General features: G+C 47.8%; 1 protein-coding gene across 3 annotated transcripts in view; it reads left to right on the top strand.

The window, feature by feature from the left end:
* The first annotated feature begins 13,232 nt into the window (after positions 1-13,232).
* GRIN2A (glutamate ionotropic receptor NMDA type subunit 2A) overlaps positions 13,233-22,569 on the top strand; it is a 428,905-nt gene continuing 419,568 nt past the window's right edge. For 2 of the 3 annotated variants that reach the window (XM_054668020.2, XM_054668019.1), the window contains exons 1-2: positions 13,233-13,371; positions 14,846-15,277. In XM_054668020.2, the coding sequence (XP_054523995.1) occupies positions 14,864-15,277 (414 nt within the window). In that variant the 5' untranslated portion in view covers positions 13,233-13,371; positions 14,846-14,863. 3 annotated transcript variants of the gene reach the window in all.

Below are 22,569 nucleotides of genomic sequence, written 5' to 3'. Positions count from 1 at the left end.
GCACTTCTTGGCTACTGGCATGGGAATATTGTTCTCAGACTTGTGTTATTTACCCAAGAATTTGCAAGGCTGCACCTTGCTTAAGTAGCAAACACCTCTGCAAATATGGATGGGAAATTGGATTTGCTTATGCGGGAGTGGAGAAGCCTTCAAGTATTCTTGGAAAAGAGGTTGGTGGAAACATGCATGGGTGCCAAAGATGCTCAAAGTTGATTGGGTTTCACTTATCAACACAATGGGGGAGGAAGGAATTCTTTTTCAAAAAATTAGCTTTACTGAGGTATAATTGCATACAAAAATAACTACACATGTCTAATGTATACAATTTGATGAGTTCAGATTTATGTACATACCTATGATGCCATCACCACAATCAAGGTAATAAGAGTCCCATTCCTCTGATGGATGGGACTCTTTTTTGTTTTGTTTTGTTTTTTAGAGATAAGGTTTCACTCGTCACCCAGGCTGGAGTGCAGTGGTGCAATCACAGCTCATTGCAGCCCCTAACTCCTGAGCTCAAGTGATCCCCCTATTCCCCCTCTTAGCCTCCTGAGTAGCTGGGACCACAGGCATGCACCACCACATCTGGCTAATTTTTTAATCTTATTTTTTGTAGAGTTGGTGAGGGCGAGGGGTCTCACTGTTTACCAGGCTGATTTTGAACTCCTGAGCTTAAGCAATCCTCCTGCTTTGGCCTCCCAAGCTGTTGGGATTATAGGCATGAGCCACTGCTCTTGGCCAGAGAAGGGGACTTTTGAAGTCTCTCTGCAAACATGGCTTTGGTGCTTATAAACAGAAACTCTGCAATGTGAGGGGCAGAAATAGTTAACTAATGTTCATTCCACACCCACAAAGATCTGGCAAAGGGTAGTCTATTCCAAACTGTAGACTTCTGATCACCTGTGATAGAACCACCTGGCGAGGCTTCTTAAAAATGCAGGGTATTGGTTATTTATTACTGTGTAACACATTGCTCCAAATTGTAGTGGCTTAAAACAACAGCAACTAGTCTCCCAGTGAATCTTCAACTTGGGCAGAGTTCACCAGGACTGCCTTTGCTGGGTCAGCTCAACTGGGGACTGGAGGATTCTCTTCTGAAATGACTCACTCACAGGGCTGGCAGGTTGGTGTACTTGTTGGTTGGGAATACTGCCGGGGCTGAGGGCTGCGGGCCTTGGTTCTTCTCTATGTAAGGCTCTCCATAGGATGCTTGGGCTTCCTCACAGCATGGTGGCTGGGTTCCAAGAGAGCAAGGTACAATTATATCGCACTTTTCTAATATACATCTCTGCTGTACTATATTGGTTGAGGGAGTAAAAAAGGCCCACCAAGTTTCAAGGGTTCATAAATTCATCCTCTTGATGGAGAAGTGTCAAGATTCAGGAAGAGCATGTGGGATGGGAAGTATTATTGTGGCCAGCTTTGGAAAATACAATCTGCCACATAGCAAATTCCCATGACCCCACTGCAGAGCTGCAGGATCAGAATGTATGGAGGCAGGGCCAAGGAATCTGCATTTCAATCTCTTCCATATAATTTCTGTTGATCACTAAATTTTGAGATTCCCTAAGTGAGGATTGACATGCAACCTCCATAAGACAGTGCTAACATAGCATTTAGGTGTAGCTGACTGGAAGCCAGAAAACAGGCTTTTGTCCTGGCTAGGCAGCTGGATTCCTGTGTGACTTTGGGAAAGTAACTTACTATTTCAGGGTTCATTCTTCTTAGCTGTAATAATTATACACAGCTCAGAGGGTCATTCTCAGGACTAAATACTACAAAACCCAGAATATGCTTAGCCTAGTACCTGTTGCAGAGTGAGTATTCAATGAATAGTATCATACTCAAATGACATTATTATGACTGCTAAAGTCTTTGTAAATTTAAAGTGCTCTTTTATTATGATTATCATAGCTACTGTTTGTTTACAGCTCTCTCAGTGCGAAGCCCATTATTACTTAGAATTTGCAGGTGTTACTAACCCCATTTCACAGAGAAGGAAACAGGTTCAAAAAGATTGAATGACTTGCCCAAGGAATGGGAAGAACTAGGATTTGAAATGATTGTAATTTGGTTCCAAAACCCCTACCTCTACCATATCACTCTGTCCCTTGCTATGTGATAACAGAAGCCATTTTTAAAAATTCAATCTGTCTTATTGCCTCATCTTGAAAATGAGGTTTATAACACCTTCTGTGCCAGAAGGTTGGTGTTGGGGTTTATTGTCCTTCTAATATCTTGTCTTCTGAGACAGTGCTGAGATCCACCCCGGTGGCTAAACCCCTGGCTGCTGGCCTCCATTGGTGGTGGTGGGAATGCAGTTCTGGGAGCCAGAGAAGAGAGACGCTTCCTATCCTCTCCCCATTCAATGGGGCCCCATCCACCTGCCAAAAACCAATGTGACCATCTTGCAAGGAGGCAGTAGCTTCCTCACAGCCTGATAGCTGTGACATTATGAGGCTCAGTGGGTTGAACTCCAGAAGCTTAAGCTCAAATCCCACCTCTACCACTTAGTACCAGTTCAACCTTGGGTAAATACTTAGGGAGCACTTTACCACTCTGGGCTTCTGTGTCCTCCACCATAGCAAGGGGATACCAACTCCAACCTTGTGGGTTTGCTCTGAGGATTAGATGAGCTCAAGTAGGACAGGCATCTAAGAAACGATTTGGTACACAGAAAGTTGGGTGTGTTTTGCTGTCATGGGGGGCCGTCAGCCCCGTGCAGACAGCTGGATCTCTTTCAACTTGTAGAGGTGGATCAAGTCAGGCAGAGTGTAACTCTGGGGGCTCAGCCCAAGGCCCTGCCATGGCTGTGGGGGCTCATTCTTCTTTGCTTCCCATTGCAGTTGTTGCTTGAACTGTGCCCTGACACCTGGGGGCACACCCAGACACACACGAGCACACCCACTCACTACTCTCTACCATCTCAGCTTTTTACTCATTCTTTAAGCAGGAAGGTAATATGTGCATGCCAAAAACAAATCGTGCCTCACAGTGAGAAGGAATCCACCCTCTTTTACCTGTCTCTCTCCACTTTCTCCCAGTCACCTGTGTTCCCTCGCTGGCGGCAGCCATGATTGCTAATTCCTTGGGTATCCTTCCAGAGATATTCTACGCATAGATAAGCATATAGGTCACTTTCTTAAGCATATATTGCTTTTTGTTTTTTCAAATAACGTTTTTATTTTGGAATGTTTTTAGATTTATAGAAAAGTTGCAGGGATAGTACAGTGACTTTCTATAAACACTTTGCCTGGTTTTCCCTAACGTTAACATCTTACACAATGCAGGTAAATTTGTCAAAACTAAGAAACTAACACTGGTACACTGCTGTTGACAAAACTTCAGGCTTTATTGGGATTTACAGGGTTTTCCACTAATGTCCTTTTTCTGTTCCAAGACTCAATTCAGAATCCCACATTGCATTTAGCATATATGCTTTTTCATTGATGGAAATCACACAATTCCTTCACCCTTTTGCAAAGAATAAAACAGAAACAAAACCCCAAAAGACCACCACAACAAGTCCCACGAATACCTCACTCAACCAAAAGGGCTGTGAACGTAATAATTCCTACCATTTATTAAAAACTCAATTTACACAAGATATTTTATCTAATTTCATTCTCACAACAACCCTGATTTTGCAGGCAAGGAAATTGAGGCCTAGGAGGGTAGAATGACATGCCCACAGTCACCCAGCAAGAGAGACGGTGCAGAACTGAGGTCTCAGCCAGGTCTGTTGGCTCCCACGTCTGGTCATTGAACTAGTCTTTCTTCTTCTCCCTACACCCTGAATCCTTGGACAACTTTGCCTAATTAAGAGAAATGCTTTTATGCAATTTGGATCTGACCGCTGGACTTGGTGACAATTTATTTTGTGGCTTCTTACTACAAATGGAGTTCTTTTTTAGGAACAGTGACTCTCAGAGGGCAGAGCCAGGAATTTTAATTGGGTGAGAGGCAGCAGTGTGTAGCAGAGTGAGTACCAAGTGGCAAGTCAGAAAATACCTATTTCAATCCTAACCTGCTCTGTGACCTTGGGCATTCATATCAATGCTAATTAATCATAATAATCACCTTTAACTATTGATTTCTTATTATGTATCAGGTGCTGTGCTAAGCAACTTGTGTGCATCACCTGATTTAATGTTCTCAGCAATTTTGTGGGAGAGGCACAAGGAATCCCTCGTTTCTTTTCTTATTTATTTATTTATTTATTTTTATTATTTTTTGTTAGACTTTAAGTTCTGGGATACATGTGCAGAATGTGAAGGTTTGTTACATAGATATACGCGTTCCATGGTGGTTTGCTGCACCCATCAACCCATCATCTACATTAGGTATTTCTCCTAATGTTATCCCTCTTCTAGCCCCTTACCTCCCGACAGGCCCCAGCATTTGATGTCTCCCTCCCTGTGTCCGTGAGTCCCCCCATTTTATAGATGAGGAAACTGAGGCTTCAGGCATTGAGCACCATGCCCAAGGCCACACAGATAGGAAGAGGTGCATCACAGATTTGAACTCGGGCAGAGGGGCTGCAGAGCCTGTATTTTTGCTACTGCTATAATACCGATACAAATATGAATGTCCTACTGACATAGGGAATAGCTAATATTTATTTTCTACGTGGTGCACATGATTCCAATCACTGCGTGCAATATATCATTGAGTCCCCACAGTGACTCTATTAAGTCAATACTATCATTTCTATTTTTTTTCAAATGAAGAAACTGATTTCTTATTTGTTCAGTGAAGCAGTCATTTCCTTTCTGCTCCATGGTTGTTTTCTAAGAGCTGTCACTTTCAGAAAAAGGGTTAAGACAGGCAAGGACTCAGGTAATGTGGAGAGGGGGCTGACTTTTGACTAAGTCCCTCCGTCTCCCTCTCAGAGAGAAGCCGTGGGAGCCATAGGAGCTTGGGGAGGCGGCCGGACTAGTGCCTCACCTGTGCCTTCTCTGGAGGCTGGAGGCACAGTCCGAGTTCCCTGGGGCTGGCCATGCCTGCTGTCCATCAGTCCAGGCTGGGCAGGCTGCCTCCTTGGCAGAGCAGGCTACAGCTCAAGGCTCCTGAGCACTGTGTGGCTCGGTGAACTGTGCAGGGAAGGGAGGCTGCCAATATGTCACCGGCCAGCACCCCCATGGGCACCATCTGGGACGCACTGAGCTGGAGAACTAGGCCTGACCAATGGCTGCCCCCTCTGCCCTGCAGACCACACCTTCCTGAACATGCACCAGGAGCACTCGGCCCAGGAAAGGTATCTGAGCATCAGGGGACAGCAACATCTCGGTGGAACCTTCAAGGGCCCTATAAGACAATAATAAGCATACTAATAACTGATATTTATTAAACCCATGCTATGACTGGGCACTATGCTAAATGTTTTATATGTATTGCCTCTTCCAATTTAGCCCTTAGAAACCCCTAAATGGCAAGTACTGTTACTATCCCCACATTAAAGATGACGAAACTGGAGCACAGACAGGCTGAGAGATCTACCTAGTATCAAGCAGCCAGTAAGTTTCAGAGCCAAGGTTCAGATGCTATTTTTAAAAGCCTGGTTGTCCGTGATGAGTCCTGGATTCTAATCTTTGCTCCATCTCTAACTGATGAGTAATTCTATTCAGTCTCTTGCTCTTTCTGGTCCTGTTTCTTCTTCGGTGCCACACAGAGATTGGACCACATTTTAAAAATGTGTTCATCAGAGTCCCAGAGTTCTGTGATGAGCTTTGGTGTGAGTGGGAGGGAGGCTAGGGGTGAGAAGTTAAGGAGCATCGGACTCCAATCTCTTACCCACCTTTTCACCCGAGATCAAAGCTTCACTTTTAGCTGCTTCCTGTACTGGGGCAATGTAGGGGAGTTCGCTTATGAAAGGGGCTCTGCTGATTGAGGCAAGCTTAAACACAGGAATTGCTAATCTGACATTCTTGCATCCTAAGAGTGAAGAAAAACGAGCCCGAAAGATGTTAAGTGGCCTATCTAAAGAGGCCCGGCAGGCTGGGCACAGTGGCTCATGCCTGTAATTTCAATACTTTGGGAGGCTGAGGTGGGAGGATTGGCTAGAACCTAGGAGTTCAAGACAAGCCTGGGCAACAAAGCGAGACCTCATCTCTACTAAAAATATTTTTAAAAAGCAGTGGTTCATGCCTGTAAAGCCAGCATTTTGGGAGGCTGAGGCGGGTGGATCGCTTGAGCCCATGAGTTTGAGACCAGCCTGGGCAACATGGCAGAACTCCATCTCTACAAAAAGTACAAAAAATACAAAAAATTAGCCTGGCGTGGTGACATGTGCCTGTAGTCATAGCTATTTGGGAGGCCGAGGTGGGAGAATTGTTTGAGTCCAGCAGGTGGAGGTTGAGGTGAGCCAAGATCATGCCACTGTACTCCAGCCTGGGTGACAGAGTGAGACTGTCTCAAAAAAAAAAAAAAAAAAAAAAAAAAGCTGTGCATGGTAGCATGCACCACCTGTAGTCTCAGCTACTTGGGAGGCTGAGGCAGGTGGATCAGTTGATCCCAGGAGTTCGAGACTGTAGTGAGCTGTGATGATGCCACTGTACTCCAGCCTGGGAGACAGTGCAAGACCCTGTCTCAAAAATAAATAAATAAACAAACAAGTAAAATAAAATAAGAAAAATAAAGAGACCCAGCAGGTTAGTGACTTCGGCAGATAACATCAAATTGGTTCAAACTGCAGGTTCTGGAGCCAGACACAAATGGGTTCAAATCCTACCTCTGCTAATTACTAGTCCTTGGGCAGAGTCAGCTCTTGACTGGTAGACCAGGCCTGTTTTACTACCACTAAATGCTCTCAGTAAGATTGCTAATGTCCTGAGTCATTTTTCTGATGGAGAACTCAGTAACTGAGTCATCTTTCCTTCCCGTCTTCACCCCAATCCCAATTCCCCTCCCAAAGAGCACAGGGCACCCAAATATCTTTTGACCTGCCCAGCTATGCTGCATATACCAGGGGCACCCAAGGACAATCACCTCTTGAAGAATAATTTGCTGTGACTTTCTACCTGGCAACCTCTACTGGAAGTCACATCCAGTGGAGGAGTCTGTGTTCATGAATAGGAAAAGGGCTGTGCTTGTGACCGGAATGTATGAAAAAGAGACCATGTGTGACCCTTAGTAGCTATGTGACCTTCGGTGCCTTGTGCCTTGGAGTCTTTTTTTTTTTTTTTTTTTTTGGAGAAGGAGTTTCACTCTGTCGCCCAGGCTGGAGTGCACTGGTGCGATCTCAATTCACTGCAATCTCCGTCTCCCAGGTTCAAGCGATTCTCCTGCCTCAACCTCCTGAGTAGCTGGGACTACAGGCACATGCCACCATGCCTGGCTAATTTTTGTATTTTTAGTAGAGACGGGGTTTCACCATGTTGGCCAGGCTGGTCTTGAACTCCTGGCCTCAAGTGATTCGCCTGCCTCAGACTCCCAAAGTGCTGGGATTACAGGCGTGATCCACCGTGCCTGGCCATAGTCCTCATTAGGAAAAAAAAAAAAAAAAGCAGCATTGGGGGTTGGTTTGATCATCGCTAAGGGCCTCCACAGTTTCAAGATGGCATGCCTCAATGATCCCAGGTACCAGGAAACATGACCTCTCTCCTTAGCATCCAGACATTTCCCTGAGAAGTTTTTCTCATAGGCACAGACTCTGACAGAGTATCTGTGGAGTGAATGATGAGACTTTTGGGCACTCCTGGCCTTGGGAACTTGGCCTGACATGGTCTGACTTCAGGGCCATCAAAGCACTGTCTTGAGGGACTGCTCTGACCAGTCACAGATGAGTGACAGAGGTTAAGTTGGAGCCAGCTTCCCTGTGCAATGGTGAGTGAGCCTACAAGAAAGACATTTCCTACAGGAGAGGCCTGGCCTCCTCTGGACATGGAAGCTGCCCTCCTATGGTGAGTGTGAGAAGGGGCACCCAATGTGCTTCCTCTTAGGGTGCAGCGGTGTGGCCTGCCCAGGTATGTGGAAGAGCTGCTCCTTGTTCTTTCACTTAGAGAAGTCTTTGTCGGTTCTGTTAGCCAGGGTTCTCTAGAGGGACAGAACTAATAGGATAGATGTATATATAAAGGGGAGTTTATTTTATTTTTTATTTTATTTTTTTGAGACGGAGTTTTGCTCTTGTTGCCTAGGCTGGAGTGCAGTGGCACAATCTCAGCTCACTGCAACCTCCGCCTCCCAGGTTCAAGTGATTTTCCTGCCACAGCCTCCCAAGTAGCTGGGATTACAGGCATACACCACCATGCCTGCCTAATTTTTTGTATTTAATAGAGCCGGGGTTTCACCATGTTGGTCAGGCTGGTCTTGAACTCCTGACCTCAGGTGATCCACCCGTCTCGGCCTCCCAAAGTGCTGGGATTACAGGCATGAGCCACCGTGCCCAGACTAAAGGGGAGTTTATTAAGGAATATTGACTCACATGATCACAAGGTGAGGTTTCACAATAGACTTCAAGCTGAGAAGCAAGGAAGCCAGTCAGAGTCCCAAAGCTGAAGAACTTGGAGTCCGATGTTCCAGGGCAGGAAGCATTCAGCCCCAGGGGAAAGATGGAGGCCAGAAAACTAAACCAGTCTAGTCTTTCCATATTCTGCCTGCTTTTATTCTGGCTGTGCTGGCAGCTGATTAGATGGTGCCTACCCAGATTGAGGGTGGGTCTGCCAGTCCACTGACTCAAATGTTAATCTCCTTTGGCAACGCCCTCACAGACACACCCAGGAACAATACTTTGCATCCTTCAATCCAATCAAGTTGATACTCAGTATTAACCATCACAGTTGATATAGCTGCTATGAAGAAGTTTTTCTTATCATCTGAAACTCTTTGAGCAGCAAAATTCTGCTCAGCATCCTAAGCTGCATTGAGAATTAAGCTTTGCAGCATAGATGGAGTAAAGCTGTCATGATCTTATACACGCTGTCACAGTCTCTGCATGTATGGTGAAGTTCCAGGTGCCTGACACACGATGTGCTCCACCCTGGTGACATGTCCACCCCAGTGCAACTCCAGCCTCCTGTGCCTATGTTTAGAGGCACAGTGTCCCTTCCAATGAAGGGCTGCCTTCTTTCTCTATTCAAAAGAGGCCATATCAGTTTGATTTATCTTTCTATAAGTCTGATCATGAATAACTTAAAACCCTGAATACCAGTATTTTTTAAGAAAGACAAATCCAATTTCAGGGTCAGCATCAATTTATGAGAATAGCAAGTGCAGAGGCATCATCAGAATCCCCTATGGATATAAAATAACTGTCCGTGCTTGGCCCCACACCTGGAGATCCTGATGGAGTAGATCTAGAGTGGGCATAGGCATCTGTGTTTTATTTTCTTTCTTTATTTTTTTGGGGACAAAGTCTCACTCTGTCACTCAGGCTGGAGTGCAGCAGTGTGAACACTTGGGTTCTCATCATGTTGCCCAGGCTGGTTTCAAATTCCTGGGCTCTCATCGTGTTGCCCAGGCTGGTTTCAAACTCCTGGGCTCAAGTGATCCTCCTGCCTTAGCCTCCCAAAGTTCTGGGAGTACAGGCGTGAGCCACTGCACCCAGCCACATCTGTATTTTAAAAAGTCCCATAGATAAAACCCACATATCCATTGCAGAAGACTGGATACACAAAGTGTGGCTTATCCATGCAATAGAGAGCTAGTTGCTCAACAATAAAAAATAAAAAAGCTGTTGATACATGCAACAACACAGAGGAATCTTCCAGACATCAGGGTAAGTGAAAAAAGCCAGTCACCAAAGAATACATAGTGTAAAATTCCACTTATATGAAGTTCAAAAAAGGGCAAAACTAATACATGGTATTAGAAATCAAAATTGTAGTTTACACTGAATGGGGGGAGTGGGATTGACAACAAAGGGACACAAGAAAACTTCCTGGTGGTGATGAAAATACTCTGTACCTCATTTTACGTGACGGTCTATGTGGATACACACAATTTCAAAAGTAACAAACTGGCTGGGTGCAGTGGCTCACATCTGTAATTTCAGCCTTTGGGAGGCCAAGGCCAGAGGATTTCTTAAAGACAAGAGTTTGAGACCAGCATGGACAACATAGCAACACCCAATGGCTACAAAAAATAAAAAATTTGCCAGATGTGGTGGCATGGGCTAACCACCACAAGTCCTAACTTCTTAGGAAGCTGAGGCAGAAGGATCACTTGAGCCTAGGAGTTCAAGTTAATAGTGAGCTACGACCACACCACTGCACTCCAGCCTGGGCAAGAGTGAGACCCTGTCAACAAAACAAAACAAAACAAAACAAATAAAAAAGAAAACACCAAAAAACCTTCACAAATGAAACCCTTAAGAGATATGCATTTTATTGTCTATAATTTATAACTCATTTAAATAAAATGGCCTAACTTCCCCTTTAGACCCCAAGCCAGAGTCTTGCATGGGTGCCAAGGAGTGGCCTAATCAGTTCAGCCCAGCCATAGACTCAAGAAAGGAAACACTTTCCTGTTCCCTGCCTTATATTATACAATCCCCCATTTTAATTTACTTTCCAGGATTTCCCTCACCCTTTCTCTGTCTTTTGGATTAAAAAAAAACAAAAACAAAAACCCAGGAAACCCAGCATAGAACAACCAGCTCAATAATGAATCCATTTGTCTCCACACACTGTGCCCTTCTCCTGTCTCCATTTCAGCAGCCACATCCACATTCCTGGAAGAAGTTCACCTGCTTCCAGGCTACTTCAAGGTGCACGATGTTGATTGAGCATCTACTATGTGCCAGACCTTGTTGACCCCTTTATTAAGGCTACTTCCTTTTCTTTTCAAAATAATCCTGAGAAGTAGATGTTTTTACTGCCCCCCATTTCCAGATTAGTGATCAATAAAGGGAAGAAATATAATGTCCAAAAGTGATGTTTTAGTTTTATCCAGGTGCCATAGCAAAACATCATCAACAGCAGAAGTTTATTTCTCTCATTTCTTGAGGCTGGGAGGTCCAAGATGAAGCAGCAGCAGACTCAATGTTTGGGGAGGGCCTGGTTCCTGTTCATAGGCCGATGCCTTCTTGATTAAGTCTCACTTGGTGGAAGGACCTAGCTGACTCTCTGGCATCTCTTTTATAAGAGCACAAATCCCATTTTACTCTCATGAAGCCATGAAGTCACCTCCTAAAGGCCCCACCTCCTAATACCATCACCTTGGGAGTTAGGATTTTATCCTATGAATTTGGGGGTGGGAACACACACATTTAGACCGCAGCAAGTGACATTAGGTTAAGTGGAGGAGGCAGGGTTAGAACAGTGATTGCAAAACCTCTTAGAATTTAAGACCCCTTTCCTTCCAAGGCCTGAAAGGCAGACAGGCGTTGGAGATACAGGTGAATATAAAAGGGGCAGAGCTCCTCCCTTGACCATGCATTTCATGCCCAGTCGCTAGAATTCAAGTCAACCAAGCCCTCACACACCCAGGCCGTCACATGTTCTCTGGCTCACCTCTTCTGGTAGCTTAGAAGTGGCAGCCTCAGGGAGGCTTCTGTTTGGTAGAACTTAGAAGGAAGCAAGTGGGAAATGCAGATGTCTTTGCTTTTAGGATCCTGGCTCCCTGAGATCAGAGGAGTGGGTTCCCGTACGGGGGTGGCGAGGCACAGGGAGAAGCATTGGAGCAGACTCTGTGCGCGCGCGCGTGTGTGTGTGTGTGTGTGTGTGTGTGTGTGTGTGTGTGTCGGCGCGCCTGTGCGTGCAGGGGGATAACTGTACCCAGCGCGAGGCACTGGGGGAGGAGGAAGCGGTAGCAGAGATCTGAATAATTGATTCTTCAGCCGCACCAGACGCCCGGGAGCGGGCGGAGAGCGTGGTTCCAACACCACGGACAGCAGCGCGCGCCGCCGCCGGCGCCCCCGTCGCCAGCCAGCCACCTATCCTGGCCTTATTTGCCGCCGTGCGCTCTCGGAACGGGTGGCCGCGCTCCGCGTCGCCGCCGAGGGACTGCGGGGTCTGTCTCGACCCACCTAGGAGAGAGGCTGCGGGCAGCAGACGCTTTCGCCCGCCGGAGCTCGAAGCCTCTTGGGCTTGAGCGGGGGCTACTGCGTCTCGCCGGCTGAGAACAAGTCCCTAAGTTGGTGTGGAGGGCGCCGCTACCTTCCTTCTCCTCTTCCTCGGAGGCGACCGCAGCAGAAAGACGCCCCGGGAACCCGGCTTTGCCAGTGCTGTGAACCAGGGTGTCCAGGCGCTCACCGGACTCCCGCTGGGAAGTGGGAAGCCGAACGCCCGGCGCGGAGCTGGCCCAGCAGCGAAGGGCCCGGAGGGAGCTGCCTTTCCCCGCCCGCGCCTCTCTCGGCCGGGGACCGCGGGGATCCCCGGCCACACGCGAGCGCGCTCCTGCACTCACACACACACTCGCCCTCAAACACACCAGCCCGGAGCTGGGTTGCGGAGAGGGTGCTCCGGCGCGCTCAGAGGACCGGGCAGTTGCCGTCCGGAGTGGGGCAGGAAGCGGAGCTAGGGATCTTGGAGGGGAGCTCCTAGGGCTTGGCCGGATCATGGGACCGGGTGAGCGCTGAGAATCGCGGCCGCAGCCATCAGCCCTGGAGATGACCAGGAGCGGCCACTGCTGAGAACTATGTGGAGAGAGGCTGCGGTGAGTGCTAGCGCGGGACGCCGGGCCTGGGAGGCACACTTGGGAAGGGGGAGGTGGGAGGCCTGAAGAGGGAGGAAGCGGCAGGATCACAAGAGGGTCTCTGCGTGGGAAAGATCCACCTCCCTCGGGGAACCGGGACCGCGGGAGCCCGCGTCCTTCCCTCCCCCTCTCCTACTGCTGGCTCGTCACAAACTCAGCCAGCGCCCCCCCCACCCTCGTTACCTCCTCTTTCTCTCCCTACCTCCCTCGCTCAGCAGCTCCCGGTCGCACAACTCCCAGCAGCCGGCGCTGGGGAGGTGGTAGGGGGTGCGGGTGGAGGTGCCCAGTTAGCTTCTCGTGGGTGGCCAACCTGGGGCTCCCATTCTCCTGTGCACCCTGGAGTGGAGCTCCCGCTATCAGCCACAGGGGCTGAGGATCCGCACTGGGGGCGTCGTGGGCATCGGGCTTCAGCTTCCCCCCTCTTGTCTAGCCCCCCTGGGCGCGTAGGGGGGCTTGTGAGCACTGCAGACTGCAGCCTTCCCCTCAACCCTCCCTCCCCTCGTTGGTGGGCTGACCCTGCCTCTCCTTCTCTCCTCCGCCCCGTTAGAGCCCTGCTGCAGAGCCTCCGGCTGGGATAGCCGCCCCCCGTGGGGGCGATGCGGACAGCGCGGGACAGCCAGGGGAGCGCGCGGGGGCCGCAGCATGCGGGAACCCGCTAAACCCGGTGGCTGCTGAGGCGGCCGAGATGCTCGTGCGCGCAGCGCGCCCCACTGCATCCTCGACCTTCTTGGGCTACAGGTACGTCCCAGAGGGAGATCAGGGCTCCTTGGGCCGGGGAGGAGGGAGACTCGACCGGAGGGAGAGCGGGAGAGGGATCAGGCTAGAGAGGGAGAGGGAAAGCGGGAGGGAGCCCAGCGGCGAAGTGCAGGAGGGGCACCAGGGGGCGCTGCGGCTCCGCGCTCCGCGGCGCTTACCCAGGAACGTCGAGGCCTCTTGGAGTTCGCCTCAACTTCCCCCGGCTCCAGCAGCGTCCGTCCCGAGAGGCGCGCGTCAGGGCACGCGTGCACGACCGTGCTGGTATTTGCAGGTACGCAGGGCTGTGCACCTGCCGCCGTTCATGCGTGTGCACCACCTGAGGACATGTGAGGACTCCGGCTGGCCGTGGGCACCGCTACAGCAGTCTGAGGAAGTGCGCAGAAAAGCGCGCGTGCCTATGAGCGTGTGCGGCCCACTGCCCACGTGCACCTAGGACTTGGCAACAGCGCCCGCAGTAGAAAGGCTAGGGAGGGGCTGTACAGTCCACGTCCGTCTGGGAGCTTCTTGGGAGCCTACCTTTCCCCCTACGCACGTTCTTTGCCAGCTCCTACGCGCTGGCCCGCGGGGGGACGCGCCTACTCTCCAGAATTCAGCATTGCACACGGCGCGCGTGAGAGAGGGTGTGTGTGTGAACATGTGTGTGTGCGTGTGTGTGTGTGCACGTGTGTGTGCACGCGCGCGTGTAGGGGTGGGTCCTGGGCCCACTTGCTGTTGAGTGAAGGACTCTGCACGGCCCCTTGGCTCGAGGTGGGGCGAGCCCCAAGTTCCCCAGGCACAGCGGAGCCTGGGCCCACCAGGCAGCGTCCTCACTCCCAAGCACTTGGGGTGTACTCTGCCTGAGAGGAGCCGGGTCTGTAGTTGGGGCTGGGCGTAGAGCAAAGTGTGTGGTGCACACGACGGGCTCGCAGGGGGCGGGGTCAGCCAACTAGCTGAGCTCTCAAGCTGGGACGCGGGGTCTGGGTGCCGCCTCCGCACGCCCTGCGGGGTCTGTAGTTCGCTCCGCGCCAGCAGGGGGCGGGGTTGATAACTTGGTCCTCTCTATCCCAGGTGGGAGGGGTTGGATGGAGGGTTTATTCTGTGCACCTAGGAGCTTGGTGGGGTACAGAACACGCGCGGCGCTTAGGGTCTGTGGCCCGCGGCGAACTTGGGGAATGCGGTGGGGGATATGGACAGAGTTGGGGATGGGGAAGTGCCTGGAGACAGGGGATGAGGAAGCTGGATGCGAGAACGGGCTGGGGTATGGAGAATTAGCTCGAATTGGAGTTGTGGATAGAGTTAGAGATGGATCGAGGGATGTGGATGGCGTCGGGGACTGGGAATGGAGTCCGTGATCCCAGCAGCCTATCCTGCTGCTAAGTTCCATGCCTGGCTCCTAGAGCAGGAGGCCAAGTTGGTAATCCCTTTCTTCTGGTCGCCTTGCTCACCGCGGCCCTGCCTCTCACTCTTCACCTTGCAGGGACCGTCAGTGGCGACTATGGGCAGAGTGGGCTATTGGACCCTGCTGGTGCTGCCGGCCCTTCTGGTCTGGCGCGGTCCGGCGCCGAGCGCGGCGGCGGAGAAGGGTCCCCCCGCGCTAAATATTGCGGTGATGCTGGGTCACAGCCACGACGTGACAGAGCGCGAACTTCGAACACTGTGGGGCCCCGAGCAGGCGGCGGGGCTGCCCCTGGACGTGAACGTGGTAGCTCTGCTGATGAACCGCACCGACCCCAAGAGCCTCATCACGCACGTGTGCGACCTCATGTCCGGGGCACGCATCCACGGCCTCGTGTTTGGGGACGACACGGACCAGGAGGCCGTAGCCCAGATGCTGGATTTTATCTCCTCCCACACCTTCGTCCCCATCTTGGGCATTCATGGGGGCGCATCTATGATCATGGCTGACAAGGTAAGGCCGGAAACTGATGCCCTGCCAGGACCTGGGAAGCCACCAGCTGCATGGCAGCTGCTGCAGGTCTTCGGACGCCCCTAGAATCTGTCTTGATGTGAAGTGGGGGTGGGGGTGGGGGTGGGGGTGGGAGGGTCGTGGCCACTGGCCCTGGTGAGAACCAGGTCTTGCCTCTCCAACCCAGAAATGAATGGAAATGCCTTTTGCCTTGTTTCTGAAAATGGTGTACACCGGAGCACTTTGGTGTGTGTGTGCCAGGAAGCGCTCAGAAAACTGAGAAGTAGGCTGTGGGGTGGTGGTGGTGGCGGTGGTGGCATGTTTGGAGATTTACGAGTACCATGGGGCACAGAGGTGGGCCCAGGAGCACTGGAGACATATGCTTCCTATTTTCACAATGCCAGTTTTACCTGATTGTTTTGTGGGGAAATGTCCATTTTTTCCTCTTATGGTAAGTGACTAAAACTATTTCTAAAAATTATTAAATGTGGGTAGGTTCTGGAAGAAAATGCAAAGTTTTTAGGTAAAGCACAAAAGGGCAGAAAAAATGTCATGCTTCCTCTGACTCTGCAGTTAGAGGAACAGAGGTGGGGAGTTTGAGAAGCCCTGGGCCAGAGGAGCGGAGGAGAGACCCGTTCCTCAAGGGGAGTGGGTGGGAGTGGAGAGAATTAACTCCAAACCCAGAGCATGGAGGGCCTGGCATTTTCCTTATGTGTTCTTTGTCTGGGGCTCCAAGGCCCTCAGATGAAGGAGTTGGCTCCTGAACAAAGATGGGTCTTGGTACTAAAGTTGGAGAGTCTCAAAATGCAAGAAAGAGTGTACAAAAATCCGTTGGCTCTGAATGAGAGGGAGGGTCTTTTTTGTGGACAGCCTGGGAGCTTTGGTTTGGAGAAGAAGGGAGAGAGATTTGAAGGCGATGTTATGACAGCCTGGTTTGGGAATTGCACAGAAGTGGAGGGAAGGAAGAAGGCTGGAATGAAGAAGTAAAGTGAGGAATGAGAAAAAAGGGAAAGATTGGAGTTGTGTGTGTACTGTCCTCTAAGTCCTGAGAAAAGATTGGGAGTTCAGAAGGCGAGGAAAGAGTAAGTGTACTTGTGTGCCGTAGCCTCTAGCCCTGAGACCTTCTTGGAGAGTGTCCCTTAGATGGCAGGAGATATTCTAGTGGAGTGAGCAGACATTCACTGTAGCGCTTTCCTTTTGATGCTCTCAAAGCACTTTTATATTCATCACATCAGCTTTTGCTTCTGTTTCAGCGATTCCTACCAGCTCCTTTGGTAACCGTATTAATTCTTTCAGGTCTCCTGGGCTGCAGCACATTCAGCTGAAGCACACAGTTGATGCAGTGTCTTATTAAACATTCATTTTAAATGATTTGCAGGCTAGCAGAATTCCTGTGTGTAGCTGAGCATTTTCCCAGACACTTCTCAGTTTTGGGGGGCTCCTGTCTGGGAAGAAGAGAGTAGGGACTAGCCATGCTCTGCCACCACTGACAATTTCAGAACTGGAGAGCATCTTAGGGTTTCTTGGAGCATGCTGTAACTTTCAGATGAAGTGACTGAGCCATAGGGGAGTTAAGGGAATTTGCCAAGACCACATAGTGGCTGATGTAGCTAGGTAGCTGAATTTCTGATCCCAAGCTGTGATCTTCCATTCCACTAAATCAAGCCCATACTTTAATGATGTCATCCATCTTCAGGAGGGACAAGGGATCAGTTTCATTTTGTGGGAGGGGCTGAGCATGGAGAGCTATGATGAATCACAGCCTAGAGGGCTTTTGTGTGGGAGGGGCCAATCTTCTAAAGAAGGCATTGAGGGAGAAGAACAGCCGGTTTCCAGCCACGCCTTGGAGTATGATTTTGGGATTTAAATATTACCACGGATCCCTTCTTCCTTCTTGAGTTTTTCTAAAGGAGTGATAGACTGGAAACAGTAACCATACTGAAAGTGAAATTTCTGGATCCATGAGGGTTTGGCACAACCCAATGGAGAAATCTGGGAAAAGCTGAATTGGAAAAGGTGGTGTGAGACTGGGAGGTTCCGGGTAGGCTTTGGCTCTTACTTCTAAGTCTCAGTCGATAGGTGTGTGGCTCAGGCTGTCATGTGACTCATTCATCCAACCGTAGGCAGAGAGAAGCCGGAAGAGTGTAGGGTCATGGAAGGGAACCCCCTTGATAGGCAGTGACCCTGCCTGCTAGTGAATCTTGACCCAGTGAATGGCAGGCTGTGACCAACTAGACCAGCAACTGTTCTTCCCTTGAAGGGGGCATTAGAAAGAAAGTTTTGAGAAGTCCAGGGAGTATGGGTGGAAACATTCTTCTCTCCTTTGGGATGAAACTGCCTTTTGGGGATGTGGACCAAAATGTGACCTCACTTAAGAGTAAGAAGAGAAAAGCAATCAGGAAAGGGCAAGAGGAAGATGAGAAAAGACATTTCCAGAGAAATCAAGAGTAGAGATTTAAGAGGGGTTGGAGAGAAGAAGAATGAAAGGGTCCATTGGTTCAAAAATGGAGGAGGGGATTCGATACTCCTGATTGTTGTTGGGACTTTCAGAGTTGGTCTTGGAGACATTGGCCACTCTCTGTGATTCTGGTGGAACTGTAGGGAGATGAGGCAAGGTGGCAGGGAAGCAAAGAGCTCAGTGGAGGTAACATCGGGGTATATGTCTGGTCCCCATGTGGAACGGTGATATTGAGAGGAGTTGGGTGATACCAAGAGAAGTTGGTTTAAAAGGTCGTATTTTGAGAAACTGGGGATGTATTTAGAAAGGAGATTGTCTGAGAGGTGAACAGCCCTTCCTTCCATTAGTAACATATATAGATGGCTTGTGCTTCTGCCACATGTTTCATTTAGAGCTGAACATTGAGTTTATTTGTCTCCAAAGAAACAGTCACGGTGCATTGCTTAAAACTCTGCCTTGCCTCGCTTGCAAATGGTATTATGACTACAGCCTCAACCTTCCTAGATTGACAAGGCCTCTGCCTCCTGTTAAAATGATGTTGATTTGGTAAAGTCATCCAGAACACACGTGTGTTATATTTACTTCTACATTGGCAACATGATAGTGCCCCTGCTGGTAAGAATAGTAGTCAATTTGGTTATCAGTTAAAATGAACACACACACACACATTTTTTTTAACTTTTTTTATTTTTATTTTTATTTTTACTTTAAGTTCTAGGGTATATGTGCACAACGTGCAGGTTTGTTACATATGTATACATGTGCCATGTTGGTGTCCTGCACCCATTAACTCGTCATTTACATTAGGTATATCTCCTAGTGCTATCCATCACCCCTCCCCCCACCCCATGACAGGCCCCAGTGTGTGATGTTCCCCTTCCTGTGTCCAAGTGTTCTCATTGTTCAATTCCCACCTATGAGTGAGAACATGCAGTGTTTGGTTTTTTGTCCTTGCGTTAGTTTGCTGAGAATGATGGTTTCCAGCTTCATCCGTGTCCCTACAAAGGACATGAACTCATCCTTTTTTATGGCTGCATAGTATTCCATGGTGTATATGTGCCACATTTTCCTTCTGTCTGTCTACTTGACCGTTGAAGAAAATAACAAAGCCTTATAACAATTGAAATGTCATGCAAATGTGGTGGATTTTTGTGGTGTTAATTTAATTTACAATGGAGGTGCTAATGTTTTGCTCGCATCATTGGGTAGTCTTGCAATATAACTAAATTAGAGGTGAAAATAAGGCTGGGTGAGGTGGTTCACACCTGTAATCCTAGCACTTTGGGAGGCCGAGGTGGGTGGATCACCTGAGGTCAGGAGTTCAAGACCAGCCTGGCCAACATGCTGAAACCCCATCTCTACAAAAATACAAAAATCAGCTGGATGTGGTGGCAGGCCCCTGTAATCCCAGCTACTCAGGAGGCTGAGGCAGGGAGAATTGCATGAACCTGGGAGGTGGAGGTTGCAGCAAGCCAAGATCATGCCACTGCACTCTAGCCTGGGTGACAGAGTGAGACTTTGTCTCAAAAAAAAAAAAAAAAAAGAAAGAAAGAAAATTAAAATCAATAAATAAGAGGTGAAAATAATGCTCGATGTAGATGAAGTTCTAATCTTATCTTGGCTTGGCCATTTTGACCCTGTCTAAGTGAAATACACTCCAGCTGCAGTAATAGTCCGTGGTAAGCCCAGAATATGGGCTAGATCTTTACACTTCTGCTCAGTGTCCTTAACCCTCTCACCCCCCATCACTTCTCCCCATATTCCTAATTGCTCCATGCAGGAAAAGACGAGGCTCAGATTTTAGCTATATCCATCCATGCCAGTTATCACTTGGGTTTCGTTTTCTATGTTATTCCTATGCAAGCCTCATGTCTTCTGCCAGAGTGTAAGTCGTTTGAGGGCAGATTTTTAAAAAAACTGTTTATCTGTATATGTGTATTTGACATAACAAATGCTTCTCTCCTCCGCAGACATATAAAAATAATGCCTTTTCATTGTAGAGCACTTAGGAAATACATTGAAATTTAAAGAAGATAAAAATCTCTCTCCAAATCCTATCACCATGGGTAAACATTACTGACACTTTGGTGTATTTCGTTTTATCTATTTAGTTGCATGCTCAGGATTTTATAGTATATATGGTTTTTCTTATTGTGCTTTGCCCTCTGTGGACTTTCTTAGAGGATTCAAGATTTTCTTTAATTCTGGAAAAGTCTCAGCCGCTATCTGTTGGATTCTTTCTTTCCATCATTCTTTCTATTCTCTGCTTCTGAATATACATGCATATGTATAGTCATGCGTTGCTTCATGGTGGGACACGTTCTGAGAAATGGATCGTTAGGTGATTTAATCGTGTGAACATCACAGAGTGCACGTACACAAACCTAGGTGGTATAGTCTGTTACACACCTAGGCTATGTGCTATAGGCTGTTGCTCCTAGGCTACAAGCCTCTACAGCATACTCTACTGTATGAATGCTATACTAAATATTGTAAGCAACTGTAATACATTGGTAAGTATTTGTGTATCTAAACATATCTAAGCACAGAAAAGGTACAGCAAAAACTTAGAATATAATCTTATGGGACCAGCATTGTGTACTTGTGGTCCATTGTTGACCTAAACCTCCTTATGCAGCACATGACTGTACTATATATGTATATATGTAATTTCTCAATCAATTCTCCATGTATCTTTTTTTTTTTCCAGTTGTCTGTTTGTGCTGTGTTTGGGAAGGTTTCTTCAATTCTATACTCCAGTTAACTACATCATTTCATTTGTGTCTGGTCTATTATTTTATTTTAGAAAGAAACAGCATGGATGGTCTATTATTTTGACTATCTGTTGAGTTATGGATTTCAACAAGGATATACTTTATTTCCAAGATAATACTTGGTCCCTCTTTACACCTCCCTGTTTTTTGTGTTATAAATAATGAAAAACTCTTCTCACTTTGTGCATGTAACTCCCTCCCCTGTCCCTTCCAAGATTAAAAAATATGTATTATAAAGTTCTTCTGTGATTGCTCTAGCATCTTTCCTTCTTCAGTTGTGAAGTCCTTCATTTGTAGAGTCAGTTAGTTGGATGTTCACATATGTTCTTTAATTTTTGTTTGTGAACTTATTTTCAAGGCAACTTTATGATTTCTTATGCCCTATATCTGTGAGGGTGTGTATTTTAAGCCAGAGCCCATGTCAGCAGCTCAGGTTTGTACTCTCTTCCCATTCTACATGGCCTGTGGTACAGGCTTAGGAGTCCATCTCATGTAGGTGACTTCATTTTGGCTCCTTGACACAGATAGGGTCCTGCTTTTTGGCTGTGACTAATGGTGGATGGTGTGGATGTTCCAGCACCATCCACACCTAGCAGCCTCATTCTAGGTCCAGTTCTTCCCCTTTTTCCCTGGATGGACATTGACACCTCTGTTCTCATGGTCATATTGGACCTATCCTCCATGGATTATGTGGCTTTGATTCCTACTTGAAACCCTAGAGTCCCATCTTTCAGTTCATTTATTTTTAGGGATTACTCTCTATTTTTCATCTGTGATTCTCTTTTCTTATTTCCAAGCAATACTATGTAAATTTAAAAATAACTAAAGGTTTCTTTATAAATTCTATGTCTTAGGAGCAGAAAAGGAAGGTTACTGAGTGTGTTCACTCGGATTTTGACCCAGTTTTGTTTCACAACCTGCTTTTATATATTTTTTAAAACTTGATTATGTATTCTTGGAATTTTCCTTTATCACTACATAGACTTCTTAAACTTGATTTTCAATGGCTGCAGAGTGTTCAGTTCATACCACAATTATTTTAACAATTTCTCTCTTTTTCCACCATTAATAAGATTCATTTGTGCTCCATAGGGGCATCCTTTTCAGTACCTCGCACTTGTCCTGCCCTTTGCGTTTGTTACACGGTAAATGTTTGTTGATTGAATGAATCTAGGCATTGGCTCCGATGCCAGCTTGTTGGAGCTTCCGGATGAACATATCACAATATGGTTCAGGGCATTCGTGCAGTGTTTGTTCCCTCAATGCTGACTGATTTCATAGGTGTTTGCCAATTTTTCTCTTCTCTCTAGTGGGCAGATAATTACCAGCCATCCTGAGGATTAGCATAAATTGGGGGGTTACATAGGAAAGGCCTGTAGAGAACTGCTGAGTAACAGCTCATCAGCAGGAGGTGGAAGTTGGTGCTCTTGTAACCTGGCAGCTCCAGGGTTTGGATGCGAGTGATGGGCCTTCCCATTAAACACTGAAAGCTCTCGAAAAGGGCAGACGCACAGATCGGAATGTTGGTGGAGCCCACTCAGCTCCTGTTAAAGAGGCATCAGGTAGTTCCTGGGAGAGTGGGGAGACCTATCTTTAGTCTTTTCCATGAGGCATGTCAGATGCGATCATCAACACCTCCTCACTTAAGTCATCAGAGACCAACAGGCATCCTCCTGGTAGCGTGACTCACACTCCAAGTAGCCCTCAGGGGTTGCTGATAATCGTTTGGGCCCTGAAGAGCTGTGGTCTGGTGGGTTTGGAGCGGTGTTTATCTTCTTTCTCATAGCCTCAGATGGAAAATGCTACTGTAGGCAGAGTGAGTGGGGAAAGAGAGAGAAAGAGGGCTGTGCAGAAGAGAAACAGGAACTGAATCTCTGGTTTGTAATAGAGAGTTGGTAGCCTCTGATAAGTCATCACATAAATGAGACATTATAAGGTTATTAATTGGTGTCTTTTGTTTGTCCTGTATCCCCCACCCTTGATCTTTCAACTTCTAATTCTTTGCCAACGTTTTAAAGTTGGAAGACATCCCATTGAAAAGAAAATCCAAACTTCATGCTGCT

The sequence above is a fragment of the Pan troglodytes genome, chromosome 18 (genome assembly GCF_028858775.2).
Source record: "Pan troglodytes isolate AG18354 chromosome 18, NHGRI_mPanTro3-v2.0_pri, whole genome shotgun sequence".
Classification (NCBI taxonomy): domain Eukaryota; kingdom Metazoa; phylum Chordata; class Mammalia; order Primates; family Hominidae; genus Pan; species Pan troglodytes.
Note: the sequence above shows the minus strand (reverse complement) of the source record. Positions and strands in the feature narration are given on the sequence as shown.